The sequence below is a fragment of the Mus musculus genome, chromosome 12 (genome assembly GCF_000001635.26).
Source record: "Mus musculus strain C57BL/6J chromosome 12, GRCm38.p6 C57BL/6J".
In the NCBI taxonomy this organism is placed as follows: Eukaryota; Metazoa; Chordata; class Mammalia; order Rodentia; family Muridae; genus Mus; species Mus musculus.
Window position 1 is genome coordinate 70146356 of NC_000078.6, and position 12891 is coordinate 70159246.

At 47.0% G+C, this 12891-nt stretch overlaps 1 protein-coding gene across 2 annotated transcripts in view; it reads left to right on the plus strand.

The window, feature by feature from the left end:
- The first annotated feature begins 7768 nt into the window (after positions 1-7768).
- Abhd12b (abhydrolase domain containing 12B) overlaps positions 7769-12891 on the plus strand; it is a 35973-nt gene continuing 30850 nt past the window's right edge. The window contains exon 1 of one of the 2 annotated variants that reach the window (XM_030246486.1): positions 7769-7910. In XM_030246486.1, coding sequence (XP_030102346.1) covers positions 7816-7910 — 95 coding nt within the window. In that variant the 5' untranslated portion in view covers positions 7769-7815. The remainder of the gene's footprint in view (positions 7911-12891) is intronic. The other variant, NM_001195033.2, reaches the window with a different exon arrangement.

The following is a 12891-nucleotide window of genomic DNA, read 5'->3' on the forward strand; positions in this document are numbered from 1 at the left end:
CTTTCTAATTGCTGGTAACTCATGTTACCACAGATAGCTCTAGGGTGGAAACTCAGCCCTTTTCTCTTACCAAAGCAGTCAATCGATTCTGCTTAAAGGCAGGGCCAAATAGGGTCTCTGTGTACTGGACCAAGGCCATTGTAGGCTCTCTGGCAGGTCAGGTAGGGGTTACAGACCATATCAAGGCCCAGGTCATAATTTGCAGGCTATTTAAACCTCTCAGACCGAACTCTTCCTTTATGTGTAGTTATACTTCAGGTTTTGCACAGATGCAGGCATTCCACACAGGGCAGAGGCTGTGCTAGAGTCTCCCCACAGGAGGAGATTTGGGCTAACTGTCTGGTTGGATATCAAGGCTGGTGAAAATGTCTTGCTTTTATCAGTAACTTGCTGATGCCAGTCACAGAGTTTCCTATTGGCAGTGTCATTGAAGACAAGTCCATTGTTCAGGCCTTCCGTGTTTATAATCATAGGCTTCTTCTACGTACAGCAAACTGGTAGGAAGTATATACATAATCAAGATGGAATTGTCTCCACGAAAGCCTGGGCCTGTAGATTCTAAGCAAGTTCATACTTTTCTGTATTTGCCCAGAGTGTCCATTTCTCTACATGCTCTGAGCAGAAGGTCCTGAAATGAATTCTTGCTAACCTTGCTTGCATCTCTGCCTTTGTCACTGTCCTCTTTGCTGGGTCTAACCTTCTCACCTCTGCATTAACACCAGACAGCTTACACTGTTGGATGGCTCTGTAGAGGAATGGAGGTGGGCCAGAGTTCTGTGAGGGACATTTGGGTCTACAGGATAAATATTGTTTAACTTCTTAGAGGGTCGACCTTATTCAAAGTTGGGACATAGTTCTAGAAAAGCAAGCAATGATGGTATAAGGTGGATTAGTTGGGAGTAAGTTTGGCTATAAGTAGAGAGAAAGAAGAAGAAGAGGAGGAGGGAGAAGAAGAGGAGGAAGAGGAGGAGGAGGAGGAGGAGGAGGAGGAAGAAAACTGGCCAATTCTTGAGAAAAACACCTGAAGTTGACTTTAGTCTTTCACATGAACATGCACAACACATACACACATAACACCATGCATACATGAACTCCCTACCCCCAGCCCATGCATACACGAATGCTCCACTCCCACAAACATATAACCAAGGGTTAACAAAACTTGCTTTATTAATCACCTCACAATGATAGTCAACACTCACCTCTGGGCAATGAGCTGATGTCTGCTAAGTAATTTTGGGTCCTGGGACTCAGACTCTTGGAGAGAGCATTGACCCCTTCTTTTTGACCCTTAGCAACAGGAGAGTGGAAACACCCCTCTAATCCCTACTCCCACATTCTTTTGTCTGAAGAGGGTGGGCTTGCTAGTTATCAGTTTCTAGTTCCCGTTTGGCTGGTGATGAGCCAGAAGAGGCCATGGCTAGACCTCTTGTCCATTTTGGTATTCGTATTTACTAGTGATTAATCTTCCATGTTAGTCTGTAAACTATCATGCTTTAAATGAAGGAGGATTTTCCCAGGAGCCAGAGAGAGAGAGAGAGAGGGAGAGGGAGAGAGAGAGAGAGAGAGAGAGAGAGAGAGAGAGAGAGAGAGAGAGAGAGAGAGAGATCAAATCCAGTCATTAATAAATAATATCAGTGCTGTACCGGGTAGGCTGGAAACAACACTTCAGAGGAGAGCTTTCATATCTATGATCTCACTTCACACTACATATTATTATTATTTTAAAACTCCTCTCTAGGGGCAGGATGCTCCAACGGAGCATCTGGAGGGAAGACAAGGAACACAGCCCCAGGCTGACTGACATCAGGATCCAAGTAGTTCTCCGGGGGTGGGGGGTGGGGAGGGCGTTCCCTGGGCTCTCTTCCTGCTTGTTTAAAAACTAAAGGCAAAGATGAGAGACTGCTCTAATTTCCAGCTGTGCCGGGGCTCACTTACTCCAGCTGTGTGTGTATGTGGTGGGGGGGATGGGCGTGGGGGGAGGGGAGGGGAGTACAGCTACCTTTCTTTCGGAGCTGTCTTTGGTGATGATTTAAAGAAAGGGGAATAGATTCATTCTGCCCTCTGCACCAGTGCCAGGTATCTAGAAGGCTGGGAACCCGATGCGTTTCTGTGTGTGACGCTGTGTGACCGATTGTGCTTGTTTTCTCTATTTTCTTGTCTCCTCCATGGTTTCCTGAGTATGGTTTCATTTTCAGGAATAGATCTCTCCGACCCTCAGAGTCTTATCTAATTCTTTACCTTTCCAGCTAAACTGCCTCCGGGGTAATCAGCTCTGGATTTATTAGATTTTTTTTTAATTAAGTGAATAAAACAAACCCAAACAAAACCTAAAACAAACAAAATAAAGTAGGAGTTAAGAAAAAAAAAAATCCTCTCCGTGGGTGACTTCCTGCTTCCCTGTCAAGGCCTAAAACCAACGATAGGGTTTTCCCCTCCCACGAATCCAGGTGTACACTGCCTTCCCCTGGAGCATCTTTTGTCCCGGCCTCTGTGCGTGCAGATGGGAGGTGGTTGGACAAGGAAGTGTAAGCTCTTCCACCCTGATTACTTATGCAGAAATGAGGAGTGTCTACCTCACAAGAAACGACTGAATTATGCTCTTCTCAAGAACAAGTAGAGGAGGCTCTGTCAGGCTTACAACCAGCACAACCTTCCCACAACCTTTCCACCATAGCCCCGCCCAGTGGCTTCGATGCAGGCTCCTTTCCTGCCAGGTTCTGAGGACCTCTGAGGAGGAGCCCCGCCTTCCCTGCTGTGTTGACTCGGTATAGCCTTTGCTATGTCTTGTATGCAGTGGCTGCTCTGGAAAAGCTGAGTGAACGCAACCCAACTCTCATTTGGTCTTGCTTGGCTTGCAGTTTGCTCTGTGTAAAACTAGAGTAAATTAAATGGTTGTTTATGCAGATCTCTCAGCGTTAGCATTCTATGGGATTCTTTGGAAAGACCTTTTCAGTTATCTTCCATTTCTGAGGCTGTTTCTAGGCAACGGAGTGGTACCTTCCTTTAATCTTCCCCTGACCTTTTCTGCCTATGAAGATGTTGACTAGTGAGCCCGTGGGGATGTGTATTATCTGTTACATTTATTTATGGCTTGGTAGCGACTCCTTGGTTGTTGTTCAGCTTTTCATGAGTTAGTCCCTGCATAAAATTAGACCGCCCCAAAGATGTGTACTACATAGAGAATGTGCTTAAAGAAATACTGGTCAAATAAATAAATATCACCGAGGGCATACATCCTATAGAATAGAGATGAACACTGCTTTTGAGGTTTTTTTTAAATTGATGATGCTGCCAGGGCTGTAGAGATGGCTCAGTGGATAAGAGCACTGACTGTTCTTCCAGAGGACCGGGGTTCAATTCCCAGCACCCACGTGACAGTTCACAACTTTCTGTAACTGTAACTCCAAGATCCAACACTCTCGCACAGACATACACAATGCATATGAAATAAAAATTAAACATTAAAAGGAGAAAGAAATTAACGTTGGTAATTCTTCAAGATATGAGACAAGATCTTACGAGTGAATTGGGTTTGGGGGGAGTGTGGATAGCAACATGCTTCTCTCTTCAGTTGCCTCTGGGTGGTTATTGAAGACCATTGGCCAAGGAAAGATTTTGAGACATAAAATACTCATCAACGTAGATTATTTTATTGTGCTGAAGTCCACATCTTCCCAGATGATTGGCTATAGCTTTTGAAATCCTTGTAGAAACAAAAGAAGAGACGGTGAGCTGGGAAGGAATAGTGGGAAATAACTGACTTGCCTTTGGGGAAGAGTTAATGATGGGATATTGAACTCGCCACTGCACTATACCGCCGGCTTCAGAATCATCAACCTAAGCAATAGCTGGAGGGTCTCAGACAAGGAAACCAGACTGGCAGGAGGCAACAAAGCTCTAGGTTTAATGGGTGGCCCTTCCGTAGAGACCACTCTGCCCTCTCTCATCATGAAATAACAAGGGGAGCTGGCGTGTGAGGCTTACCATGCACTGTGAAGAGCTCATTGGAAGGAATAATGGACTGAATACTTCTGGTGTTCTTGAGCACTTCCAGTTTCAGCTCAAAGAGAGCCTTGGCTTCAGGAATCCTCAGAGCATCTGCCACTCGAGCTAATAGGATACCTGTATTAACTCTCAACACCAAGCGCATGAGACTGACCCAACTCTCACCCTTGAACTTATGTGGTAAATTCTCTTCGATACGTGCAAAACCAATATGAAACCTCAACAGAAAACTATGTGCTGTGAGTTCCTTCACTTGCTCCCCAATTCCTGGGACTATTAATATTTCACTTGTATTTCATCAGCATTAAATTCCTAAATTGCTCTGTACATGGGAGGCTCAGAGAGTATGAGGAGAGGAAGGTAAAGTGGAAGAGAGCCGAGGTCCTTGGTGCTGTGCTGCTGGGATTCTACATTGATGGGGCCATTCTGAAGAACGGGCTGCAATTCCTAACAATTAAATACCGATTTATCTGTATGTATTCCTGACCATGTTATCTCTGTGGCAAAACACCTGACAAGAGCAACCCACGGCAGGGAGGATTCATTTGGGCTCCTAGTTTGAGGATGCAATCCCTTGTGGTTGAGGAGTCCTGGGAGAGAGACCAGCTCCAGCTGCGGCAGGCAGCCCAGGGTGGAACGGGTCACTCACACTGAGTCTGCAGTCTGGAAGCAGAGAGAGGTGGATGCTGACTGTCTGTCTCCATTCTCCTGTTTATTTGATCTGAGACCCCTCCCCACTCTGGGAAATATTCTCAGGGTAACAAAAAACAAAACCCACTAATTGTTGTTTGCTGGCTCTACAGCTCCAAACACTTCATCGCCAGCTATTTACCTCCAGAGCAGGTTGCCAGGGGACAGGGGCATCGCCCATTGCCTTTGTCCAAGATAACTTTAGGTGGTAAAATTATCCTGTCTCCAGCTGAGGATTTCTTTCTTGGTGGAACATCTTGGTCTCTGCTGTATCTGCAACAGCGACTTTATCTTAACATCCATACAACATGTCACAGGACATGTTCAATTGTGTTCTTTCTGTGCACGTTGCTAATGACGCTGAAAGTCAGCTTGGGGCTGGGTGCAGCTCCTTGCTATAGTGCTTACCTAGGCTGCCTGAAGAGTCTGGGTCAATCCCCAGCCCTGCACTGGGAAGGGGCGGAGTTTTGTTGACATGATTTCCATGTAGCCAAGGCACTTCACACAACCTGAGAGCTCCGTACATTGAGGCTAGCACCAGCACAGCTGAGACATAAACTCGTCTGAGACCCTCAAATGTTGCCTAGTCACCGTTTCTTTTTCCACCTCCCCTTCCCACCCCCAGACCGCTTATTCCCTGATCTGATTTCTGATGTGGGACACTTTTTAATTCCTGTTCCATACTGTTACAACCCCCTCTCGGATCATGTCCCTACCAGGGAATTCCGGTTCCTTTTCTTCCAGTACCCAGTGCGGTGATTGATACTTAAAAGTGAATGAATAATTAAAAAAATTTTTTAAAAAAGATTTTATTTATTTATTTTATGTATATGAGTACACTGTCGCTGTCTTCAGACACACCAGAAGAGGGTATCAGATCCCATTACAGATGGTTGTGAGCCACCATGTGGTTGCTGGGAATTGACCTTGGGACCTCTGGAAGAGCAGTCAGTGCCAGTGCTCTTAACTGCTGAGCCATCTCTCCATCTCAAATGATTTTTTTCTTTTAATTATGCCAAGTCAGATTGGAGATTCTAGACTCTGACTTCTAAATGTGCCGTTTGAAGGGGGGAGAGAGGAGCATGGTAGGGCATGGCTGTCATTTCAATACTTGGCGGTAGAGGCAGTGGGAGGATCAGGAGTTCAAGCCTAGCCTGAAAATAAGGAAACTGGTATGTGTGTCTGTCTGTCTGTTTGTCTGTCTAGGGTGTCTAGGGTGGAGAATGTCTCTCCCAGGGCACTGATGTACAAATCTTACCAAGAAGAGAATGCCCTAATTTTCAGCTATAGAGACTTTGCTGATCATTTCAAACATTTCCCCAGAAGTTGGGCTTCGTCTTGCTCAACTAAAGGGCAGGCCCCAGTTCTCTCAACCTGGAAATAAAATTTGGGATCCTTCGAGGCTAACTGGTCTTCGCCCCCTCCTTCCTCACGCTCTTGGGTCTCTTCAGAGCTCTCCGGTCCAGAGGCTCATCAGCGGTGCCTTGCACAAGGTCTCTGAAATTCCAGACCATCCACCTTTGTGGCCAGCTCCTGGGGTGGGATCCTAAGAACATTTCCCATCAGCAGGTGTGGCCCTGATAATTCTCACTGGCAGCCGCCTCACCTATCAGGCATGTAAGGCCAAGAATGAGAGAGCTGTCAAACAGCTGACACGGACTGGGCCTAATCTGATTGCTCTGATCTTGATGTGAATCAGAAAGTGGACACCCTGCAGATGGCCCTGTCAGCACAGGCCCTGTAATCTCACCTACTCTTGAGGCCAAGGCAGAGAGAGCAAAAGTTAAAGTTCTGCAAGGGATGCAGTGAACTCAAGGTCCGCCGGAGTCACTTAGTGAGGGTCTTATCTCAAGCTTTAGACATAAAGCTGTAGACATAAAGGGGGTGAGGGATATCGCTCATTGGGAGAGTGCTTGCTCTGGCACAGGGAAAGCAGAGGGTCAATCTGGGTTCTGCCCCTGAAATGAGCATGGTCAGAGCGATTAAAAGAGGAAACAGAGACTCTGTCCTTGCCAATTCTATGAAATGAAATCACACACTTATTGACTGCTGTCTTTTTTTCTGAAAGGGTCCATTTCCCCCAGTGGAAGAGTCCCCTGCACCAGGGCTTCACAGTCAAAGCCTACTGAGGACCCACACGGGGGGGGGGGGGGGGGGGCGGGGGCGGGGGCGGGGAAAGTACATTTGGCTTCAGGGCATGATGCGCTTTGCTCTGGGAGGAAGCCTGGATGCTGGCATCACATTGCATCTTTTTTTTCTCCTCATCCCCACCCTTTAGCCTGATGGCTTCTGTGAGGCAGCTCTGGCAGGCCTGTGGCTCTTGCTCTTAGGAGAAAGCTTCAGGAATATAACTTGTACCAGGTAGCAGCTGGCTCAGGTGTCCACTAACCTTGGCAGGAGAATAGGCTCTGCTATATACTGATAATAAGGAAACAAAACATCAAAAAGATCTTCATTTTGGATACATGAAGTCATTGTGTAGCTCATAATTCCTTGGCCCGAAGGGTGTTTACATAAATCATATATTATTTCATGTTTATGTGTTTTGCCTGCATGTGGATCTGTCTGAACACTACTTTCATGCCTAGTGCCCACAAAGGATCTGGATCTGGAATTATAGACTATGTGCTATTGCCTGCAAAAGCAATGAGTGCCTTTGACCACTAAGCAGTTTTTTTTTCCCAGTCTTTCAACTGTTTCTTAAACAAAGGGAACCAAAGAAATTCTTGTGACAGCAATGGCAGGCAGATCTTATAAAGCCGTGCCTAGAAAACTACTGTCAAGATTTTAAGAGTTTTTACTTTATTCTGTGGGCCTAGCAAGGGAAGCATCTGCCAAAGCTCATAGGGATATTTAATGAAAAGCAATGAGAATGAAACAAATGGATACATAGTTATATCTATGTATCAATGCATTTCTATTCATCACCTGCTTGTCTGGGTATGAGACCAACCAGGGAGGAAGCCCCAGCCTCTGCAATGGGTGTGACCTTAGGTAGGTGGCCAAGTTTTCCTCTGGGTAGAGGAAGGGGGCGGAGCAAGAGCAGCAGGGGAGGAGAGGGTAAGCCTGGTCCCTGGAAGCCTGTGGCAGCTCCCTCAGCAGTGGAGGCACCTCAGGATGGACGCTAGGGACTGTGATGCAGCCTCGGAGCCAGGGCCCCCTCCCTGTTCCTCTGTGACCTCCTGGTGGGCTATGGTCCTGAGGAACCTGAGGTGAGTGTGCTTGATGGGTCATCACCTAAAATAGCTCCCTTGTCCAGTTTTAGGCATGGTTAGGCAGTTGCTGGGGCTACCCTGTCCAAGACCTGTCCATGGTTCTCCTAGGTCTGGAGGACACTGAAGCTTTAGGGCTGGTTTTGGGGTCGGGGGACTTTGTGGCTTGCACATTCTTGCTAACTCCTGGGTTATTGAAGATAGCATTACCCCAGCATTCAATTCCTACCGAGACCAGAGAGGCCAGAAGGTTTGACTTTTCAGGAAGGTATGAGAGCGTTGGAAAGGAGGCTCCAAAAAGTTTCTCTTATCTGTTCAATTTACAACTCTACCGAATGAATTTAAATATTACTAATAACAGAGGCAGCCAAAAACTTATGGTGTGCTGTAATCGGAGGTGCAATCTTTGTAGGTCAAAGACCTGTGTAGGTGGAAAAGAGTCCTGGCTCTTCAGGTATGGGTTTGCAGGTGTGTATTTAAAGGACTGGCTGAACTTCTGGGGGTATTGGAATCACTTTGTATATATGGGGTTACTTATGTAAATTCTTAACATTCTTTATGCCTGAAAATGTCTGTTTATCATTGTGGCTTGTTTGTTTGTTTGTTTTGGTTTTTCGAGACAGGGTTTCTCTGTGTAGCCCTGGCTGTCCTGGAACTTACTCTGTAGACCAGGCTGGCCTCAAACTCAGAAATCCGCCTGCCTCTGCCTCCCAAGTGCTGGGATTAAAGGCATGCACCACCACGCCCGGCTTTGTTTGTTTTTAAATATTGTCTCCCATCGAGTCAATGGTCAGTCATCCTCGGTCTTGTTGGCCTTGGAGCTAGGTCCTGGGTGTGAGGCAGTGGACTCAGGAGGTGTGTGTATCCCGTTTAGTTTGTTGAATTGGTATTCTTGTTACGTTTCTTGTTTCTGTTTCATTTTATTTTGTGTTAGTTACAAGTACTCTCTGGCCACAGCTACACACTGGAGGTGTCACTTTGGAATGTCCCAGGGATGATGACGAACAGGGAATCTTTGCTGTCTTATCCCCCACCCCACCCCACCCCACCCCCCGCCCCCAGCCAGGTATAGAGGTTGGAGAGTGGGTGGCATCGCGTCGCTCCAGTTACCTACACTTTACCCCTTGACATGAGAAACATCCCCCACCCCCAGTTCTCTATAACACCAGTGGTTGATGGTTTAGCCCTCACTAGGCAGAAAAGAGCATCTCTTAGGTAGATAGTCAAAGCTACAGTTCACAGTCCTGGAGAGCCAGCCATTTTGCTGAAAACAGTTGTTGATAAAATTGTCTGCTGCATGCATCACTAATTAGTAAAAAGCAAGTCTCCCTAGACTCAAGAAATGCTTCCCCAAAGAATGGCCTACTGGTGCCTTTCTTTAACTGAGCAGAGGATTGTTGATCTAAAGTGAGTCGGGCTGAGGCACAGACCCAGTTCCAGCACCTAGTCTTTTGCTGCTGCTTTGAGCCAAGGGAGTTTGGATTCACCAGTGTTCCCAGGGCGCTGACCTTGCTCAGCCCCATATAGCACTGCACCTAAAGTGATGTGGTGTGAGGCAGGAGGCCACTTCATCAAGCACTATCTGCAGCGACAGAGTTTTAGTATTGTCCTAGTTTGCTTTCTTTCACTGTGATGAAACACCACGACCAACAGCAAATTGAGGAGGTAAGGGTTTATTTTATCTTACAGCTTACAGTCTATCATGATGAGAAGTTAGGTAGGAACAAACTCAAGGTGGGAACCTGGAAGCAGGAGCTGAAACAGAGGCCATGGAGGAATGCTGCTTTCTGACTTGCTCATCCTACTTTTAAAAGTATATAGGCCTACTTGCCCACTTGCCTAGTGATCTATCTGGGCCTTGCCACATCAGTCATTACTGATCAAGAAAATGCCCCACATAGTTGTTTACAGGCAATCATAATGAAGTTACTTTCTTAACTGAAGTTCCTCTTTCTAGTAACTCTAGCCAGTGTCAAGTTTCCTAAAATAGGAAAATGTAAAATATCCCCAGGAAAGATACCGAGAGGAGGAAGGTTGGCAATCAGGCACATCAGTGGACAGCTAGAAGTGACTGCACGACAGTCAGGCATTTTTTCAGCCAGCTCTTGAGGGACCTAGCAATCAGACAAGTTACCTCTAGCAGCCCAACAGGCGTTCCTGTGTCTGTCCCTTGGCACATGGCCCATGTCTCATGTGCCCTTGCACATGCACCACGGGCTCAATAAAAGCCTTGGTTTCCTTAGTCCCCTTTCTCTTCTCCCCCCCTCCAGGAGGCTGCTTCTATTATCCTTCCCAATAAACCCCCCACGTGAGACCTGCTACACGCTATGATTTGTTTGGGACTCACTGAGTAGTTCTAACAAAGCCTAAAGGCTGTTTTCCTCCTAGCTTGGCCAGTGAACTAAGTCATCATATTTTTGCATCAATGGGAGTAAAGAAAATGGGCAAAAATCCCTGTACTTGCAGAACTCACGTTGATTAATTTTCAACTATAGTTAAAGCATAAATAAGTTAAAGGATGAAGACCTCACGTCCCCACTGCCTCCTTCATTGCTACTTTTTCCCTTATAAAGAAAATGTATCTGTCAGCCTTCACCATATGGGTCAGCAGATACTGACTGGGCTTGACCCTGTGCTAGGCAGAGAGGGCTATCAAAGAAGCTGTGCTGTGCTACATGGTTCTCGAGACCTGGCACATAGTGGAGAAGATGGGCAACCAAGGGCCATTCTGAATCTCTGCTCCTGAGTGGGAAGGGTAGAAAGGAAAAGGGGCAGAGCCATGGAGGAAAGGTCGATGTGTACAAGCATTGTCAGCAAGAAATACCTGTGTGCATGGAGGATGCAAAGAGATGGGTCCTGCTGGAGAGGGTATAGCCCGGTACTCCTTGATCAGCACACGGGATGGAGTTACAATATGTCTTAGTATTTGGGATAGTTGTCTGGCTGAATATCATTTGATCTGGTTTCCCAAAAGCTGGCTTGTGGGCGCTCTGGACAGGAATGGGTTGCTCCACATAAGCTCCAGCGAGTTTTCACTAGGAAGAATCACCCAGCAAGGTCCTCTGGCCCCTTTGAGGCACCCTGTGTTTGCAGCTGTGGGGCTGATCAAAAGGCAGGTGAAAGAACACCCAGGTTCCAAGGTGGCTGTTTGATGTGGCCAGCCTATAGCCAGGACAGTGGCCGGAAACTGTCTCCCCTGCTCAAATCAGGTCTGTTAGCCACTGGTGACTTTTGATCCTCTGCTGATCTATGGGAAGTCAAATTGACAGCCCCCTCATTAAAAGAAGCACCTTTGCATTATTGATGTGGGGGGTCAGGCCATTCTCTTCTTTTCCTGCAGAGGCTCTCACTGAAGTGCCTTGAGCTATTTGAGAAAAGGGTCCTGTATAAATTATTCCTTTAAAAAGAAAGAAAAAAAAGGAAGAAATGCCCCTGCTCCCCAAGCAGACAGACTTTCAAAAGGTAACTTAGCAGGAGACTACCCTGCCTACCTTCAAAAGATAACTTAGGGGGTGCCCAGAAGGCAAGGCAGGGATGCGGGATGCGGGGATGCAGGGATGCAGGGACAGTTGGCAGGAGGCTGGAAGCCTGCCCTCACAGACTCCTGCTCCCTCTTGCCCCAGTTGCCTTGATCTGGGGCTCAAAGCAGAGCCTCGGGGCTGAGATTTTCATCTCTAAAACAATGCCCTGCCCTTCCTGCTGCCCTCCTGGAGGTTTCTTTAGAGTGTTATGAAACAATCCTCTTCATGTCTTTCTTGCTGGTTCTGTGGGTAGGCAGTTGCCCGTGTGTGATATATTTATTTGAAGATCTACTGGTTGCTCGGAGCTTGCATGTTTTTTTCCAGTACTGGTAGACGCACCCAACATCCATGATTCATCATCTCTCTTCAAGCATCTTTTGGATATAGATAAGTGCTTTGGTTTTTAATTCATTAGCCCTTGAGGGAGAATTGTTTTAGCAGTTTGGCCAATTCCATGACAGAAGGCTCCTGCAAATACAGGGGCAGAAAAGGGGGGAAGAAGCTAAGGAGGAAGGCGCAGAATTTTGTTGGAGGCCTGCATCATTGTTCTTGGGGTCCTCTTTGTGGGGTCCTCTTTGCATGCACAGGAAGCACACAGAACTCAATGGATCTGTGACATCTTGTTGGAGATCAGGGCAAATAAGCAGACTTTGGGGACTGTGATTTGTTGTGCCCTTGGGAAGGAGGGAGTCCTGACTTTTGACACTCCTCATATGCAAAGCAAGGTGATAGCAGTTAGCATCTGGTAACTGGAGTAGCAGAGGGATCAGGGCAACCGTCTAACAACATTACATTAAGCAATTAATGCTGACCTGTTTCCATAGGGAAAAGGGTTTGCATAACAAATGTAACAAGTGACAGGGACATACTTGTAGGACCCAATCTTGAACTTCATGAAAACTGTGGCTCCTGACTCTAGCTCTGTTGAAGCCCGTTGGGGTCCTTCCCTGTCTCTGCTTCTCACGGGTCCTTCTTCTCTCAAAGGCGGGGTCTTCTTCCGAAAGTTGCTTTCTGAGACCCAGCCAGAAGAGTGTGGTTCTAGTGGCTGCTCACTCAGAGCTGATGGGGCTATGAGCTGAGGTAGCACTTGAAGCACTGACTAAGCTGTCTGAAGCTGCTTATGTTCACCTTTGGGGTCCCACCCACGCCTCCTATGCGCTCTTCACTCAGATGCATGGTTGTAGCTTCCTTCCCTGTTCCAGCTTGGCTTCTGCAGGGACCAACATGGGCTCTGTTTGATGGCCTCCTATAGCTGGCTGCCCCTCAGCTCCACTTTACACAGTTACATGCAGCTGGGTGAAGGATTTCCCTTACATGCCAGGGTTAGCCTCTGGAATTGGATTTGAATTGTTGTTTTTTTTTGGGACAGGGCTTCTCTGTGTAGCCTTGGCCATCCTGGAACTTGCTCTGTAGATCGGGCCTGCCTCTGCCTCCTGAGTGCTAGAATTAAAGGCCGCCAC